The sequence below is a fragment of the Solanum dulcamara genome, chromosome 2, assembly GCF_947179165.1.
Source record: "Solanum dulcamara chromosome 2, daSolDulc1.2, whole genome shotgun sequence".
In the NCBI taxonomy this organism is placed as follows: Eukaryota; Viridiplantae; Streptophyta; class Magnoliopsida; order Solanales; family Solanaceae; genus Solanum; species Solanum dulcamara.
In genome coordinates, this window is record NC_077238.1 from 69771174 (window position 1) to 69791273 (window position 20100).

Consider the following 20100-nt stretch of genomic DNA (forward strand, 5'->3'; position numbering starts at 1 on the left):
TATAAACATGCCATATTGGCATGAACGGATGTAGAGAAAAAACAATTTTCTGCTTCGTTATATTTCTTCCTTGTTTTCCCTTTCTCTGTTTCCCTTCCGTTTCCTTATTCTCTCCGTTAAAATTTGTTCAGATATAGAATATTTTATAACAAGAAAAGGATTTTCCCATTATTTTATTTTTTTATCATAAGAGAGAGAAATTTATGGAATGCAAATGCAATGGTTACAACAGCTTTTTGGACTTATCTTTTTTCCTTTTAATTCAGTCTACTTCTCGCTTCACTGAAACTATGGAGACAGCCGGAGAAACGGCTCCGGCTCCGGCACCGGTGAAACCGTGGGGAGAGATAGTATCAGAAGCAGTGCTCTCAGTCTATCGCCGTCTACCGAAGAAGGGAAAACCTCAGGGCCGTGAAGTCACTGTTTTGTCTGCTTTTCTTGCATCTTCACCTTCACAAGGTCCCATAATGGAACAAACTTCTCTTTGTTTTAAAATTGGAAAGACCTTTTGCCAATTTCTATTCGCAATTTTGCTGAAGAAACCATAACTGTTTGTTATTTTGCAGAACTGAAAGTGATTTCGCTGGGAACGGGGACAAAATGCATAGGGCGTTCGCGAAGGAGTTTGAAAGGTGATGTTGTGAATGATTCTCATGCTGAAATTATCGCAAGAAGAGCTCTACTAAGGTCCTCTTTTGTTTTTTTTGCTGATTTTCCCTTTGCTGAATTAGAGGAAAATAAATGTTACTTTCTCTATCTTATTAAGAATAATCTTCAAAGCAGGAAGATCAAAATATCTAATTGAACTGGATTCTTCAAAAATTTTAATAAATCTACATATTTAAAATTATAAAATTACATTTTGATTTAGAGAGTAAACCTGCAAATATGTTGCAGCTTCAACATTGTTAAAATTGACTGATAAATTGGAGATGGTGTTTTTCCACATGTTAAATTTGCATGTTGAAGTTGTGTGCAAGCAAACTGTTTCAATCATGAATGAGGACTTGTGTAGTAGTACCAAATCTTTCTTATTTTCACATGAGATCATCATGAACTTATTATACTTTGGCAAACTGTTATCGTAAAGTTGACAGACTATATTACTGTCTTGTTTTAACAACTAATAAAGATCGGAATTTTATTGTCTTGTTCAAGAAAGATGGGACTAATATCTTTCCCCTCATCTTGTCTGGTAATATTGGATGGGGCTGAAAACCCAAAGATGGAGGCATTCCGATTTTCCTTCTAAACAATTTCAAGAAATGAACCTTGGCCCTCCTACCGTCTACCCTTCACCTTAAGCAGAAACTGGTTTTTCGTTCTATTCATAGGAAGTTGGTTTTCGGGCAAGTCGAGGTATAAGAATGGAGTAGGGATCTTAGTAGATAGCGAGCTTAGAGATCAGGTGGTAGAGGTTAGGAGGATCAATGATAGGATGATGACGATTAAGTTAGTCGTTGGAGGGCTCACCTTGAACATTATTAGTGCCTATGCGCCGCAAGTGGGGTTGGATGAGGAGACAAAAAGGCGGTTTTGGGAGGACTTGGACGAAGTGGTGGTCATTATACCGCCTACTGAGAAGCTATTCATAGGAGGAGATTTCAATGGGCACATTGGGTTTGTTTCGACGGGCTATGACGAGGTGCATGGAGGATTTGTCTTCGGGTGCAGGAATGGTGGAGGAGCCTCACTCCTGAATTTCGCAAAAGCTTTTGGTTTAATGGTGGCCAACTCGAGTTTCCCAAAAAAGGAGGAGCACTTGGTAACCTTTCGTAGCTCGAGGGCGGCGACGCAAATAGACTTTTGGCTCCTTAGAAAAGATGATAAAGCCTCTGTAAGGACTGCAAGGTCATACCAAGTGAGAATCTTACGACCCAACATAAACTATTGGTCATGGACTTGGAGATAAGAAGGAAGAAGAAGAAGAGGGTCGTGGATGACCGACCGAGGATTAGGTGGGGTCGTTTGACTCCGTCTAGTGCCCTAGAGATGGGGGAGAAGCTGATGGCTATGGGGGCGTGGGATAGTACGGGGGATGCGAGCAGTATTTGGGATAGGACGGCCAGCTGCATTAGGGAAACAGCCATGATGGGCACCGAGGGGATTGGTGGTGGAATGGAGAAGTCCAGGGAAAGGTAGAAGCAAAGAAGCATGCATATGTAAAGTTGGTAGATAGCAAGGATGATGAAGAGAAGCGAACGAACAAGGAAAAGTATAAGATGGCGAATAAGGAGGCGAAGATGGCAGTTTCGGCGGCTAAAACGGCAGCCTTTGAATGCCTTTATGCAGAACTAGAGGACAGAGGCGGGGATAAGAATCTATTTAAGCTTGCCAAGGCGAGAGAGAGGAAGGCACGCGACTTGGATCAAGTGAAGTACATCAAGGACGAGGATGGTCAAGTACTGGTACAGGAATCCCGCATTAGACAGAGATGGCAGTCATACTTTCACGAACTCTTGAGCGAAGGAGGGGACAAAGACTTTGTGTTGGGAGACTTGGAGCACTTGGATAGGCGTCGCGACTTTGGGTATTGTAGGAGAATAAAAGTTGAGGAGGTTAAGGGAGCTATTCGTAGGATGAGCAGGGGAAAAGCGACCGGACCTGACGAGATCCCTGGGAAATTTTGGAAGAATGCAGGTAGGGTAGGATTGGAGTGGCTGACTGCGTTGTTTAATGTCATTTTCAGGACATCGAAGATGTCGGAAGAATGGAGGTGGAGTACAATCATTCCCGTGTACAAGAACAAGGGAGACAATCAAAGCTGCACCAACTATAGAGGTATCAAGCTGCTAAGTCACACTATGAAAGTGTGGGAAAGGGTGATGGAAATGAGGGTGAGGAGTAGTGTGTCTATTTCAGAGAACCAGTTTGGATTCATGCTAGGGCGCTCAACTACAGAAGCCATTCATATTGTAAGGAGATTGGTGGAGCAGTATAGGGAGCGAAAAAGGGACTTACACATGATATTCATTGACCTAGAAAAGGCCTATGACAAAGTTCCAAGAGAGGTCCTATGGAGATGCTTGGAGGCGAAATGTATACCTGTGGCGTACATTAGAGCGATTAAAGACATGTATGATGGAGCTAAGACCAGGGTAAGGACGGTAGGAGGGGACTCGGAGCACTTTCCTGTTACGATGGGGTTGCACCAGGGATCGACTCTTAGCCCATTTCTATTCACCCTGGTGATGGATCAATTGACAAGACAAATACAAGGTGGGGTGCCTTGGTGTCTGTTGTTCGCGGATGACATAGTCCTGATTGACGAGACTCGCAACGGAGTTAACGACAAGCTGGAGGGCTGGAGACAGACATTGGAGTCTAAAGGATTTAAATTGAGTAGGACCAAGACAGAATACTTGGAGTGCAGGTTCAGTGGCCTGCCGCGTGAGGCTGACGGGGAAGTGAGGCTTGGTACCCAGGCCATTCAAAAGAATAGAAGCTTCAAGTATCTTGGGTCTATTATATAGGAAGATGGGGATATCGACGACGATGTTTCACACCGTATCGGTGCAAGGTGGATGAAATGGAGGCTCACCTCCGGAGTGCTGTGTGACAAGAAAGTGCCACCAAAACTCAAAGGCAAGTTCTACAAAGTGGTGGTTAGACCGACTCTATTGTACGGGGTGGAGTGTTGGCCAATCAAGAAACTTCATGTTCAGAAGATAAAAGTCGCGGAAATGCGAATGCTGCGGTGGATGTGTGGGCACACTAGGATGAATAGAATTAGGAATGAAGATATTCGAGATAAGGTGGGAGTGGCATCGGTGGAGGACAAGATGCGGAAAGCGAGACTGAGATGGTTTGGGCATGTGAAGAGGAGAGACACAGATGCTCCAGTGCGGAGGTGCGAGAGGTTGGCTATGGACGGATTCAGGAGGGGCAAAGGGAGGCCGAAGAAGTATTGGGAAGAGGTGATTAGACATGATATGACACAGTTGCAGCTCACCGAGGACATGACCTTGGATAGGAGGTTGTGGAGGACTCAGACTAAAATAGTGGGCTAGGTGGCTTATCTTTTCTCCATAGTAGTCGCAGTTGTGCTCATTTGTTTATTAACATTTGATTTTTGCATGTGATTACTGCTTATATTTGTTGGTCCGGTTTACTTTGGGTATCCTATTTATCTATAGTAGTTAATGCTCCTTTCTCCCCGATCTTTACTAGCCTGACTTTATCGCTCTCATTATTCATATTTTTATATTGTTTTCTATATGCTTGGCTCTACTGACCTATGTCTTGTTTTCCTTGTTTTCCTTGTTTCTCCTCCCTTGTTCTTTTCTCTTAAGCCGAGGATCTTTCAGAAACAGCCGCCCTACCTTTCAAGGTGGGGGTTAGGTCTGCGTACACTCTACCCTCCCCAGACCTCACATGGTGGGACTATACTGGGCTTCTTGTTGTTGTTGTTTTCATAGGAAGTGATAGACCTTCCTATTAAACCTTAATGCATGATATTTCTGGAGTGAAGAGAGACTACTCAAATTGGGCAATGGAAGTACTTTTTTTTCTGAAATTTTACGAGTGTCGTACCTATGCTGCAGTGCTAGTGTCTCTTTTTTGGGTGTTTTATACTTAGTGTATCAAGGATATGTCTTGGTGTACATGGATGAGGTATGTCCTATTGTTGGTTACATGAAAATGACTTTTATCAATATCCTTGAAGATGTTCTTTGATTACACCAGGTACTTGTATTCAGAGATTCAAGAGCTTTACAATACTCATGTCCATAGCAATGGAAGTGTGTTACGTGATGTGGAAAACTCCATGTTCCATTTGGAGAGTGACGGTTTAGGACCAAAAAGATTGAAAATGAAGCATGGGTGGCAGTTACATTTGTACATCTCACAATTACCCTGTAGGTAGTTGTAGTCTGTTATACTTCTTTAAACCTTTTCTTCAATTAATGTAAGAGTAGAACTCTCTGGTTTTACAATTTAGTTATTCTACTAGCTTCTTTGCAGGTGGAGTTGCCTCACCTGGTTCAGAGCTTGCTTTATTGCATAATAGTCCTGCAAAGAAAGGGGACATGATGTGCTCATCTATGCAACTTAGTTATTCAAAAGGGGAGTCGTCGGGATATACTGCAATGAATGATGGTATGACCATATTAGTAACAATGGACATAACGAGTTCCTTTAATGCCTTTCTTGAACCCTTTATTGTCATGTAGGATCTTTTGAGTCTTTTGATACTAGAATTTGTTGGCGAAGTTATGTTTAAAGTGATCCCAGGTGGGGGTAAAATTTTCATTTATTTAGATCTTTTCTTCTAGAGTGTTTAAAGCTAGCTCTGTTCACCGGCCAGGCCTAGTTGGTTAAGATAAGAGTACCAAGGTGGATTCCTGGTCCAAGCAGCACAATTCCAATCTGGCCAACTGCGAGCACTCAGTTTATATTTTTTGGGATTTTCTTTTCGTCACTGTTTGGCTATTCAAGCTCAATTGTAGGGCTCAATATCTAGTCTAAGTCCCTTCACTTAGCACACTGTCTTGATTCTTGATGGGTTAGTGGGGCCTCTGACCTTTGAATAATCCTATTGAGTGTGTGTGCAAGTCTAGAGTGGTAGTAAAATTACTCGATTGAAAAGAAGATAAATTAAGCACAATTTAGGAGAAAAGATCTAGTGTGGTTTCATCATCAAGATCTAGTGCATTACCTAAACTACAGTATGCGATTTTCTGGAAGGATGCTTGGAAGGAGCAAAGTCCAGTAATGGATATTTTCCCAGACCTGTTTATTCTAAGCAACAACCCAGATGGTACCATTTATGATACCTAGAGTGCACAGGGATGGAACTTGTCCGTCAGGAGATTGCTAAATACTGGGAGATTGATAGAGTGGTTAATCTGCTAAGTAGGATTGATGATTTCAGTGGCACTACTGCTGAACCAGATACATTAAGATGGAAACACAATATTGATGGCAATTCTCTGTTAAAAGAGTTTATAGAATGGAAGGAAGGGTACATTATAGAGGGCAAACAAAAATATGGAAAAACTTATGGAAGTCCAGCTCGAACCAAGGTAAAATGCTTTACTTGGTTAGTTGTTAAAAGAATATGCCTGACGCAAGAAGTTTTGAAGAAAAACGGGGCCACCATAGTTTCCAGGTGCTTCTTATGCAATGAGAAAGATGAAACAAATAGTCATCTGTTTTGATAATTCTCAAACTACACTTCTTACGATTCAGAGTGTAGGCGATCGTTAGCAATATAAACCCAACGTGTGAGGTCGGGGTCGAATCCCACAAGGAACGGTTAAGAGTAGACTTCAATTACGAAGTAAGAATGTGTTCTAGACCTTTGTAGTATAAAAACAAGTAAATTGTAACATAAACTAAATCTATAAATTTCATCATCAAAATTCTGAAAGCTAACAAGATTCGAGATCAACACGATTACACCAATTTGAGTTGTAACAAGTTAACAAAGGTTTCTAGGGGAGGTGCAAAGTTAAAACTGATGTTCTATTAAGGGTAAATGTGCAGCTCAACATCGTTAATCCTCAATGGATAGGCAAAGGCTACTCAATCGTACGAGATAACATCTATCGATTGCTATTCGCCTATACATGCAAGCACTTTCGAACCTAAACATGCGACCTAACAAAACTAACTCGATCCTTAGCAAAACCTCCTCTCACGAGAGAGGTTACAATTGATAAACACGAATCAACGACTATTTGCTAATTTGGTCACTTTACATTACCATTTCAAGCTAATAATGAAGATCTAACTTAGAAATATGTTTGCAACCATAATTCATAATTGATTCCATACCAAATTAACAAAACCCATCTCAAATTAACAATTTATGAGCTGTAACAAAAACCCAAGGGTAGAACAACAATTTAATTCAATAACACTCCCCTAGAAGTAGGGGTTTTAGCCACACATTACAGAAATTAAAGGAATTATACCAAAGTAATTATCCTCCATTTGATTCAGCCAAGTTTGAAATCCAAAATCCAAAGCCCAAAGCCAAAATCTCCAAAACAAAAATCAAAACCCCAAGATAGCTTCAAGGTTCTTGTCTCTGAGTCTTAGTAGTAAAAAAATGTGTCTCATTTGCCTTTGAAAACTCTATTTATACGAGTGCAAAACGTTAGGCAAAGATATCTCTTGGAACCACTTCGGCGACGTTAGTCGCGCCAGCCGAAGTGGTCGGCGGATCGCCGATTAGTTCTCTTCCTCTCCTTCTAGACCTTTTCTCCTTCAGTTCATGATCTCTAATTAGGCGAGCTCGATCTCTCTCTCCGATGCGTTCGGCGAGTTGCCCTTTTTGCATCTTGTATAGTTCTTCAGCCGCTTTCTTTTCTTGAGGCTCTAATATATTGGGTGAATTAAGACAAGCTCACCTTTCCTATTCGCGATTCGCCTAGTTCCTCACCCGCTCGCCTTTCTGATGTTCCTTTGATGCTTTTCTTTCGATGGCATTTAGGAGATCGCGACGCCACTCGCCCTTCTTGACTCAGCGTTTCGCCGAATTTCATTCTCCTCGCCAAACTACTCATGCTGTTAGCCTTGAGTTCTGATTCGAATTGCGAGCTGTTGACGCCTTTGGCGATTCGCCAACATATCTTTGCGGGTTTCAACTTTCATTTTGCTCAAGTTTGTCCCTTTTTAGTTCTTTTCTTCAATATTTAGCTCATGATTGATCCTCAACACCCTGCATGTGCAAGTGATCACTTTAGAGTCCGTTTTGGACATAACAAAGGCAAAGAGGACACTAATTTCTTGCGTTTTGAGCTATAAATGAGTCCAAATTCCCGACTCATCAACACCCCAACTTAAAACATTTGCTTGTCCTCAAGTAAATCAAGTAGCCAATCTGTTAACCAAAGACTACAAATAGTGCTCAATGAGACTCAACACAAAAAGTGCAAACGAGGTCCAAATTAGCATGCAATGTTCAATCGTGTACTCGAGGCTTCAAATGATGACTAATCAATTCCCAATGCGAGTTCATGCTTTCAGATGTTTGCTCCAACGTGCAAATTTATGCCCAATGCTCATATTAGAATGCCCTCACGAGTCACGTCAAAGAACTGATTCCATTCCACACTGTCAATATGTCAATCACATGTTATAGCATCGGAATCACACACTACTCTCGCACTCAAAATGACAAAAATATCCATAATTCCACTCATAGGCTTGCCCTTATTTTCCAATCAATCAATTAATCAGATCATGTAAGATCAAAAAGAACTTTTAAGGCTTGTAATGGGGCTGAGTGCAATGTATGATCATTCTGGTTTTAGTGACTTAGCTTCCTAGGAGCATGGATCAATTTTAAACATCTCCCTCCTTCCTTTCTTTTCCTCTTTTGAAATCACGGATCACCCTTTTTCATTCATGTCACATTCGTATTTTTGCCTTATTCATTTGGACCCCTCCCTTTGTATTACTCATTTGAAAAGATCAACACTTTGCCTCATTTATTTCTCTTTTTTTATTTTTTTTATTTTTTTATGGAGGTGTATATGGAGATGTTCCATTTCCTTCTATTGATCATCCAAGGTTAATCTTTCACACACTACTTTACCATCTTCCTTCTCAATCTTACCACACCCCCAACATAGGCTTTTGGCCTAAGTTGGTTATTCAACATATCTAATGCTCCAAGGAGTTTATGGGTAGGTAGAAATAAAGGATTTCAAAGGTTGATTTTGCTGTCGAGGTATGAGTTGTATGCAAGGAAAAGGTTAGGCTCAAATGGTGCCAAGTTGGGTTCACACGCTTCAAGAGGAATCACAAGAGATTAAGGCAAATTTATGGAAAGAGTCTTGAAGACCGAGAGGAACTTTTGAAACTTGATATCCTCGTCTTTCTTTTTCAAACGTTGAGGGAAAGGAGGTTTTACATTTGGTAGCGGCTTTGTAGAAACCACTGGTGAGACAACGCCCACATTGAACTTTGGAGATGCAACAGAATCAATCTCCGTTGGTGCATCTTTCACTTGATCGGACTGATCATTATTGAGTTCTTCGGCTAGCTCATCACTTTCGAATAACTTGGTCTTCCCTTTGGCTGAACTTGTAGCTTCATTAGTTTCCACTTCCTCACCAACAACTTTGCCGCTTCTTGTCAAAATAGCCATGCATTGTGCGTTGTCATTCTTAGGATTAGCAGTGGTATCACTTGGGAGACCTCCTTTGACCTTGGGTTAAGATGAGCTGAGATTTGACCCATTTGAGCTTCCAATTGCTTAATTGACACTGAATGCGAGGTGGCTGTTTGATTTAAAGAAGAGAAATCAGATTTCATCTCCTTCATCACCTTATCCGACCCTTCGACTTTGTTCAAAATTCTAGCAAGCATATCCTCCGTACGAAAACTTTCCGAATCAGCACTCGCCTCTTTAGGCTTTTGATGAGGAGGAACATATCTATCACGATCACCATGACCATCCCTCCAAGCATTTCCTTTGTCTCGCCAATCCGTATCTCTCCAACAGTTTTCGCGCTCTTTGTTCCAACCTTGGTTCCCACCCGGCCTTGAATAGGTCGGTCGGGAACCCCCCGACTGATTTGCTAGGAATTGTACCTCCTCAATATACATAACGTCGAACTTGGTGTCTTTCGGGTTTACTCCAACATTTACATCCACTGCTTTCACCGCTTTGTAACCTCCCCCCCATAACATGTTTTGATAACAAATCTAGTTGGGTCATCATTTTAGCCATGTTCTTATCCCTTGCATGGTCCTTCCCAAGCTGCTCTTTAGTCATTCCAACATGAAGAGGAGATACATGATCTTCTCGGGTGTGCCAAGCACGATTAATCTTTGTCATTTCGTCAAGCAAAGCTGAGGCAATACCAAAAGGTTGGCGCATAAGGCCGCCCCTAACAAGCTTATCCGCTACCCCTTTGTTTACCATGTTAAGACTACGGTAAAAATATTGTAATAGCACATTGTCAGGCAGCCCATGTGTTGGGCATTGCAGCAGCAACTTCTGAAACCTGAGCCATGTTTCATATAGTGGTTCCCCATCAATCCTTTTGAAGTTCTGAATACTATCTCTCAGTTTCAACATCTTAGACGGTGGGAAAAATCGCTCATAGAATGCTGCAGTGAGTTCATCCCATGAGGTAATCGAATCCCGGGTAACTCTGCTAGCTATTTGGTTGCCTCCCCTATAAGAGAAAAGGGGAACAACCGTAATCGGATAGACTCTTGTGATATATTTTTCAATGAGAAGGGGCTGCATACATCCATAAAATTCCGGATATGATCATGAGGATCCTCGTGAGCGAGGCTTCCAAAGAATCCTTTCATTTGCAGTAGCTGCAACATAGTACCAGTGACATGAAAGATAGCGTTACCCACTGTAGGGCGTAATCTTATAGCTCCAACACTACCCATTTGATCAACATTCACATCGTGCAAGTTTCCAATGTCATCTTTCACGTTTGCAACATTACTTCCATTAACACTTATTTCTTCACCTACCAAAGACAAAACAAACAAAAGATAGTAAAGTAGTCCTTCTACAAATAACCAGATCACAAACCACTTCACTAAAAGAAATCTAATCACCGTTCCCCGGCAACGGTGCCATTTTTGATAACACTCAAGCGTGTTCTTACGATTCGGAGTTTAGGAGATCGTTAGCAATATAAACCCAACGTGTGAGGTCGGGGTCAAATCCCACAACGAACGGCTAAGAATAGACTTCAATTACGACGTAAGAACGTGTTCTAGACCTTTGTAGTATAAAAACAAGTAAATTGTAACATAAATTAAATCTATAAATTTCATCATCAAAATTCTGAGAGTTAACAAGATTCGAGATCAACACGATTACACCAATTTGAGTTGTAACAAGTTAACAAAGGCTTCTAGGGGAGGTGCAAAGTTAAAACTGATGTTCTAATAAGGGTAAATGTGCAGCTCAACATCGTTAATCCTCAATGGATAGGCAAAGCTACTCAATCGTACGAGATAGCATGTATCGATCACTATTCGTCTATACATGCAAGCACTTTTGAACCTAAACATGCGATCTAACAAAACTAACCCGATCCTTAGCAAAACCTTCCCTCACGAAGGAGGTTACAATTGCTAAACATGAATCAACGGCTATTTGCTAATTTGGTCCCTTCACATTACCATTTCAAGCTAATAATGAAGATCTAACATAGAAATATGTTTGCAACCATAATTCATAATTGATTCCATACCAAATTAACAAAACCCATCTCAAATTAACAATTTATGAGCTGTAACAAAAACCCAAATCTAGAACAACAATTTAACTCAATAGCACCCCTTAAAAGTATGGGTTTTTAGCCACACATTACATAAATTAAAGGAATTATACCAAAGTAATTATCCTTCATTTGATTCAGCAAAGTTTGAAATCCAAAATCCAAAGCCCAAAGCCAAACTCTCCAAAACAAAATCAAAACCCCAAGATAGCTTCAAGGTTCTTGTTTCTGAGTCTTAGTAGTCAAAAAACGTGCCTCATTTGCCTTTGAAAACTCTATTTATACGAGTGCAAAACGTTAGGCAAAATTGTCACTTAGAACCACTTGAGCGATGTTAGTCGCTCCCGCTGAAGTGGTCGGCGAATCGCTGATTAGTTTTCTTCCTCGCCTTCTGGAGCTTTTCTCCTTCAGTTCAAGGTCTCTGATTAGGCAAGCTCGATCTCTCTTGCTTACACGTTCGGCGAGTGGCCCTTTTTGTATATTTCATAGTTCTTCAGTCGCTTTCTTTCTCTAAGGCTCTTATATTTTGTGCAAACTCAGATAAGCTCGCCTTTCCTATTCGTGAATCGCCTAGTTCCTCACTCTCTCACCTTTCTGATGTTCCTTTGATGCTTTTCTTCCAATGGTATTTAGGCGATCACGATGCCTCTCGTCCTTCTCGACTCAGTGTATCGCCGAATTTCATTCTCCTCGCCAAACTAGCCTTGAGTTCTGATTCGAATTGCGAGTTGTAGACACCTTTGGCGACTCGCCAACATCTCTTTGCGGGCTTCAGCTTCCATTTTGCTAAATTTTGTCCCTTTTTAGTTCTTTTCTTCAATATTTAGCTCAAGACTGATCCTCAACACCCTGCATCTGCAAATGATCACTTTAGAGTTAGTTTTGGACATAACAAAGGCAAAGAGGACACTAATTTCTTGCGTTTTGAGCTATAAATGAGTCCAAATTCCCGACTCATCATTTTTCAGTGCACTCTTTACAGCACAGCTTTAGTCTCTATTTCTCAACATAACAAAGACAAGTTGGATTATGCATAAGCATACTGCAGACTTGCTTAGCTGCTGGATGAAAAGAGGAGGTAGCAAAAGTCAAAAGAAGTGGCGGAGGATCATACCACAATGCATCTGGTGGACAATTTGGAGAGAGAGAAAGAGGAGGTGGTTTGAAGATAGATCCAATTCCATTCAGAAAGTTAAATGGAATTGTATATTATCTTTCTACTTTTGGTGTAAAGAAGTAGGTTTAGAGGATACAGATCATTTTGTAGATTTGTTAACATCTCTGTAAGTATTTTCTTTTCTATCTGTTTTTTGTTTTTTTCTAATCCAACACTTTTGGATGGTGTCCAGCATGTCCTCAATGCTGTGGAATACACATTTACCAGTTTAAAAAAAAAACACAAAATAATTGTAAGCACATGTCACATCAGCAGTTAACTGACTTGGGGACCAAATTATAGCTTTTTGAAAAAAGGATTGATCATGATGTCTATGCAATGCACTCTAATAAATTGGAAGTGTTGTCCTTTCTGCGTCTTCTACATTACGATGTCTTCTGAAGGATGTTAGCCTTTCTGCATCTTCTACATTATGATGTCTTCTGAAGGAGTTCCTTAGTTATGACTTTTGAAATTACCCAAGCAACAGTTCATTGTGCAAAAGGCAGATCAAATCATATGGATTTGGAATATTAGTTTGTAGTAGTTGTTATGAACAGTTGCTAGGCATAACATAATTTACTGCAAAGTTGACAGTTGTATAGAGGTTGCTGATTAGGGTAGAAAGTTAGTAGGTAGTTGAGCGTTGTCATGCTTTTCGGTGGATTAGGCTTGGTGTCCGGAGAACTGTGTATGTCGTAGTATTAGCCTTATTCATGTAATTTCTTGCTTTTTGATATCTACCATATGGCATTGTTATTGTTCCTTTTTTGTATTCTTCGTATTGTTTTCGGTATTAGTTGCCATGTTTTCTTCATTGTTGTATTTCCTTGTTCATAACTATTTTGATTTGATACACTTGAGCCGAGGGTCTTTCCAAAACGGAAGCAACCTATCTACCTCCATGAGGTAGGGGTAAGATCTGCGTGCACTCTGTCCTTTTCAGACCCCGACACCATTCCCAAACCCCATTTGTGGAGTTACACTGGGTATGTTGTTGTTGTTGTACCAAAGTTGACAATTGATGTTGGCTCACTTTAAGATTTTTTTCACCAAGTCCTATTTAGTGGTTGATGTCTTGTAAGAAAAAATGGTTTTAGGAAATCCAAAGTGCCATCTCCCCCTGATAATTTAGAGGAGGAAAGAGATATAATTTAGGAATCAAAAACTCATGCTCTCATATCTGTTTAATTTTGCTTAAGAATAACTTCTGATTTTTATCTTTTCAGGTTGTTTTCTCATGCCCTTTGGCACAGTCAAGCGAAAACCTGGTCGTGGAGATACAACTTTGTCAGTCAGCTGCTCTGATAAAATTGCCCGTTGGAACGTGGTTGGTTTACAAGGTTCCTTATATTTCTAGTTGTTACATATGCTTTCAGTAATATAATATCCAAAAGCAATGGAAGAAACCTTTAGAACTAAGGACCAACATATATGAATGGTATAAAAACTTTTACCTTTCTCAAAATATATGAATAATATAGAAGCTGTTGCAGCACATGTCCTTTATCTTTTTTTTTGATAAAGTTAACATTTTACAGACATCAATACACCAAAGGTGTAGTTCAGTAGTAATTACATCAGGAGTATACAGTAAGCAAAACCAAACGATCAATCTTCTATACCCTTCCTAAACTATCTAAAAAGTGAGTAATAGCCTCCACCTCTTTGGGGAGGACATGGTTACACCAAAAATAAATGGTTATAACTTATAAGACAGTTCAACTTCAAACTCTGGAAAGGGATGCTCTTGTTTTCAAAGCATCTCTGGTTCCTTTCCTTCCAAATTGTCCAACAAATGCAAACAGGGACAATCTTCCCTCTCTCCTTATGACCGGACATATTCCCTTCTCTATTCCAGCATGCTAGGAAATCTGAGGTGTGTCTTGGCATGGATCAGCTGATACCCCTCAAATTCCAAAAGATCTGCCATAAGTTTGCTGTCACTCTGCAATGGAGGAAAAGATGGTTTGTTGTCTCTGTTTCTATTTCACACACACAAAAAAGCACCTGGAGCATAATTGCCTTCCCCTTTTCATTAGATTGTCCTGAGCTAGTACTGCTTCCCTGGCAACCAACCAGGTGAAACAAGCTACCTTGTGAGGTACATTAATTTTCCACATCATCTTCCAAGGCCATGGTAGAAGCATTTCAGCTGGCCTGTCAAGATGTCTGTAAGCTGATTTTACTGAGAACTTCCCATTGTTGGCCCTCACCCATTGTAAACTATCCTCATTTGTGTTAAGTTTGTTTGCCTGCTCCAAAGACTTGAAATCTAATAATTTGTCTATTTCCCAGTCAGTCAACATTCTCCTAAAAGATAGATTCCATCCTTGGTTGTCTCTGACTTCTGCTACTGTTGCTTCCTTCTGTTGGTTCATATTATAGATCACAGGATGCAAATGTTTCAGGGAGTGTTGTCCAACCCACACATCATTCCAGAAGGATGTCTTCCTTGCATTTCCTATAACAATTTGTGAATTTCTCCATATTTAAGGCCACAAACTCCTGATTGTTCTCCATAATCCTACCCCATAGGGGCTTCTGACTTCCTTAGTAATCCATAAGTCCCCAATGTCATATCTGGAGATTATAACATCTTTCCATAGACCTTGTTCTACAGAAGCAAACCTTGTTCTACAGAAGCAAACCTCCATAGCCACTTCAAGAGAAGACTCTGGTTTTGAACTTCGAGATTCTTTATGCCCATTCCCCCTTCTTTTTTGTTGTTTAACACCACATCCCATTTCACCAGATGATATTTCTTTTCCCCCTCTCCATTCCCTTGCCATAAAAAGTTTCTTCATTTACTAGTTTTTTTGTTTTTATATTCTACACTGTTTTAAAATGCATTTATGATGTTTGACGACCACAATTTATTTATGTGGTGATAAGTAGTTTCTCTTGATCTACTAAAATGATATTTTGAATCAATCTTTCATTTCATTCAATTAATTGAGTTTAGCAGTTATATAAAATTATCGAATGCTTTACCAGATTGTTAATCTTCTTTTGTAAATGTTCATCTTTCGCGGAGTTTATATTCTTATCGTGAATTCCCATTTAATGTCAGCATGTTAGTAAGCCGTCCAAAAGTCATTTCAAAAAAACACATGGTTGGTCTGTTGTTTGGTTCATGGGATTGTGAAGTATTCCTTGAGTTCAAATTTTTGTGTCTTACTTCATTTCTAGTCTATTTTAAAAAGAAGCCACTTTCTATATTTAGCAGCTCTTTAATTCAATCATCTCATCTAGCATGTTGAAGTCCACAAGATGCAAACGGCATTTTGGTACAGTCTACACATCTTTACTTTAAAACCATAAGATTCGAAAGACCTCCTTATTTTCTTAAACTGCATGCTCAGTCAAACTAAGACACATAAAATGTAATGGAGGGAGTAGTTTGTGATGTATCATCATATGACTTTTTGAGGAAAAAGAATCCTGGTGCGTAGACTTTTAAATTGCTGAGGAGATTTTCTTATGAAATGGAACCTGTGAACACTGCTCTTATTTGTTGCTCGGACTCTTCAAAAATATAGATGGGTGCATGTCAGATACTCCAAAATTTTGGAGGATCCGACACGGGTGTGGCAACTTTTTTGGAGAGTCCGAGCAACATACCTGCTCTGGTAGGTGTTATTTTATCAACTTTGTGAAGACTTCCTCTATAGCGTGCTTCCAAGATGTGTTGTAATGAAATTTTCTGTGGTTGTTAAGGTGCTTTCTGGTGGTTATCATTGTTTTTACTTGAAGCCAATCACTATTGGCAGGAGCTTTGCTTTTACTTATTGCTTTGATCTTTCAGTATTTACCGGAAGTTCTGTGTTGTTTCTAATTTCAGTCAGTACCGTTCTTATTGCAGTACTGTTCTTATTGCAGGAGCTCTACTTTCTTATTTCTTGGAGCCAATTTATATTTTTTCTTTGACCATTGGACAATCCAATATAGCTTCTAAAACCTCCATTATTGAAGATGATGTGATGAGAGCTATACACGAGCGTATCTTACCATTGTCCAACAAGTTAATGGAGCCATTTCAAGTGAACAAGGTTTCTACAATATTTCCTAGCCATGCTCCTTCATCTTATCCTCACTGTCTGTATGTTATAATTTTTCCCTTTTGCCTTTGGTAGCCACTTGTCTTTGTTGCGCCAATTCCACCCGAAGAGTTTCAACATTCTGAAACTGCTCTGAATACTTTAACATGTGGGTAGGTGGCATAATATTCCTTAATCTAGATGAGTAATTTGTTGGCACTTCTTTTATCGACTTCAAAGAGCGCGCTCTGATGTCAAGGTACTCCATATGCTGGAACAACTCTGGATTGCATGAAGTCATTCTTGGAACCACTGGCAGGAAGCAGGGCACTTCTGCAAAGGGCGCTATGTCTCCTTCCACTGAATCTTCTCTATGCAAGTAAGCTCATCATTTAGAAATAGATTTTAGAAAATTTTATAGCATTGTTAATGCTATGATTCTTCATTTCAGTGGGGTAAAATTTTAGAAAATTTAGTCTGATGCTTAGTGATAAGTCCCACGATTTTGTTATTTTAACTTATTAATGTGCATTCCACTCCCTCAACTAGTTAATAAAATGTGCTTTCGTACTTTATCCTTTCGGATATGTAAAAGTTTACATAGGTTTAGCCATGGTATGTGGAAATATCTTGTAAATATTTGGGAATGACATATACTATGATCATTTCAGGAAGCGCTTTTTGGAGTCGTCCTTATCACTATCACGTAACTGCTTAGGTGAACATGCTTTTGTTGGGAACTCTTATCGAGAACTAAAGGTGACATGCAGTTCTCTGTGTACAATTGTTTGCGTCTTCACTATTAATATTGGTATATGCATTCCTGTGTGATAACTTTCTTCTTTTCATTTTGGGTGACCTAAAGAGGCACTAATATTTTCATAGCAATAAAGGTGACATGTAGTCCGTGGATACAAGTATATGCATATTTTATTCAATAAAGTATTGATATTTACATTCTTATGTGATAATTTTTACTGCTCACTTTAGCTGAACTGAAGAGAGACTAATATTTTCAAGGTCAATTTGTGGAAACAGATTGTTTGACCTCTTTTTATCATCTTTTGCAGGATAAGTCGCAAGAATATAATTTAGCTTCAGAAATCTTCAAAGGTAGTTCAAATTTCAAGAACTGGTTTCTGAAACCTCAAGATTTTGAGGCCTTCTCATTCATGGCTCCGTGAGGTGAGTTGCTGCTGAAGATAGATTGCATGACTGAGAAATGACTATAACATTGGCATTATGTTAATTACGTAAGTTTATTGCAAGTGATTCAGAAGATATAGTGTGGAAACACTAAAAAGAGCGAGATAGTGCCTTGCAGGGACGATGGTGGATCTGTGAATGTATTTGACGGTTGAAGTGCTGAACATGGCCCATGGGTTGTGGCTCATTTTGCGGCAGAGCCTGATAATTCGAGCCCTTTCTGGGCTAACTTCGTTGAATTGCCAGGGGAATTACTCAAATCATGTGATTCATATATCTTGCCCTGTTGTTGAGAATTAAAAATCTGAGCCATGATGCATTATGCATACAAAAGGGTATTGTAAGTTGTCACTCTTGCTGTATGACTTCATTGCACACTGCTTAGAGGAAGGCCTGACATTTTATTGTGTTGCAATGCAGAACGTCACAATAGCATTCACAAGATATTCATGGCCATTTAGGAAAAGTAGATGATTAAAAGAACTTTGATAGAGCTAGGTAATATTTAAAAACCATCCCTTTTTGCCTCTTTTTAACTCTTTTTGAGAGTAGTTTCTTGTGTTAGTGAAGTGTAATTTGTTTGCACATGAATGAAGGATTAGTCTGTAATATCAGCTCATTAAAATGATGTTATGGCTTTGACTCTATGCTTTGAATAAGGTTAGTTTTCTCAACCTGAAAAAAGAAGATAGTTCAGTGTACAAAGTATTTCGCATTCACGCAGAGTTCAGTGTACAATGTATTCGCATTCACGCAGAGTTCAGTGTACAAAGTATTCGCATTCACGCGGAGTCTGGGAGATCGCACGCAAGGTCAGTTTTCTCAACTTTTAGTGGAAAAATCATCACCATGTGTACCAAGAAAGCATATGAGGATTCTTTTTCCAGCGCAAGCTTTGTTTAATAAAATCGCCATAATGTCAGAAGTAGGGGTGTACATGGATCGGGTTGGTTTGGATTTTTTACAAACCAAACCAAACCATTTGTGTCGGGTTATTAAATCTATAAACCAAACCAAACCAATAAAAGTCGGGTTTTTCGATATCAATTTTTCTCGGATTTTTTTGTGGTTTTCGGATTTTTTATAGTATCTAATAAAAAGTACAGAGCAGTGCTTTTTAAAAAGAGTTCTAGTACAAAATATCAACATATAAGATGGAGACAAAACACTGTTTGAAGTTTTAACTTTATAATATAACTTTATAAGATGAACTTTTTTTGTATATTATTTAGATGAGCTTCTCAAGTCCAAACCTAAATATAAGAAAGAAAACAAAAATTATGAAAAATTTTAAAAATATATTTATAAATTACGTTTTAATAAATATTTTTATGTATAACATAATTTAAAAGTAGTATATCTATAATCGGGTCGGTTTGGGTTCGGTTTGACTTTTTTTAGTTAAAATCAAACCAACCCTATAATGGTCGGATTTTTTTTTTCAAACACCAAACTAAGTCAAATCAAATCACTAGTCGGGTTTTTTTTTCCGATTTGGTGCGGTTTATCGGTTTGCCCTGTACAACCCTAGTCAAAAGTTTGATTCTTATCGGATGTGTTCATTACGATGAAAAATGTTTAAATGAAAATTGTTATATAAGAAAAATAAGTGGAATTTTTTTGCTTATTTTCTTGTTTTCGGTATGCAAGCAAAAAGTATTATCTAAAAGCATTTGTATATAATGACAATTTGTTTATAATGACAAATACTATGGGAGCTGAAGGCGGAGGGTAGGGGTGGTGGGGTTGGGGGCTATGTGAAGGTGAAGATAAAGTGTGTTGGAAGGTAAGGAGGATACCATTAATGTAAAATGTTATTTGCATAGCTTGTTTTTTCATACTTCGATTAAGGACGTTACTTTCCTTGTTTAAAAGAATTTGTTTTAGATAAAATAATTTAAATTTTTTTGATCAATCGAACATAAAAAAAAAAGAGAAGTTTACAGAACACACCCCTGGAGTTAGGTTTTTCTGAGTTTTATGTGTAGTACAGCTACGTGAAAGGGGAGAAAAAGGGTCTTAAAATGTATTACGACTATGGTTCTACTTCCAGACTAGTACATAATAAATTGATTAGATCTCTAGGTAGTAAATGCATTTGTTGGGGAACTTTAATAGTTCAGTAGGATGACTATTTGAATTTTTATGTTATTGGTGAAGTTTGTTTTTTATTTTATTATTATTATTATTTTATCCGATACTCGGTATCTATTTTGGAATCTGACTAAAGTTAGATTCTCGTTGGAAAGTCCCATATTGGGGATAAAGCGCTTTCTAACAAAGGCGATTCTGTATCCAAGGAGACTCGAAATCGAGACCACCACTCCACCACAATCCTTATTGGTGTTATTGGTGAAGGTTTAATTTACTATCTTGTAATTATCTCTATTTTTTCTTTTGGGATAAAAGTAAATTTATTTGTTTTCTTTTTTCCCTTTGAAAATCACTTACGTTGGATGGTGTGATTCATTTAGATTTTATAAGC

At 39.0% G+C, this 20100-nt stretch overlaps 1 protein-coding gene across 6 annotated transcripts; it reads left to right on the forward strand.

Moving 5' to 3' along the window:
* The first annotated feature begins 233 nt into the window (after nt 1-233).
* Nucleotides 234-18257, forward strand: LOC129880663 (tRNA-specific adenosine deaminase TAD1). 6 transcript variants are annotated; one of them, XR_008765470.1, is made up of 12 exons: nt 234-459; nt 567-687; nt 4687-4863; nt 4955-5100; nt 13599-13712; nt 16252-16421; nt 16506-16582; nt 16669-16788; nt 17081-17168; nt 17480-17594; nt 17734-17955; nt 18036-18257. XR_008765470.1 is itself a non-coding variant. In XM_055954797.1 (11 exons), the coding sequence occupies exons 1-10, from the start codon at nt 291-293 to the stop codon at nt 17591-17593; spliced, it is 1296 nt and encodes a 431-aa protein (XP_055810772.1). In that variant the 5' UTR covers nt 234-290; the 3' UTR covers nt 17594; nt 17724-18257. The 6 variants fall into 6 exon arrangements, 4 of the variants coding, with proteins under 4 accessions (XP_055810772.1, XP_055810771.1, XP_055810773.1 ...); XR_008765471.1 differs by having other exon boundaries at nt 17734-17950; XM_055954797.1 differs by having other exon boundaries at nt 17724-18257.
* Nucleotides 18258-20100: the final 1843 nt, after the last annotated feature.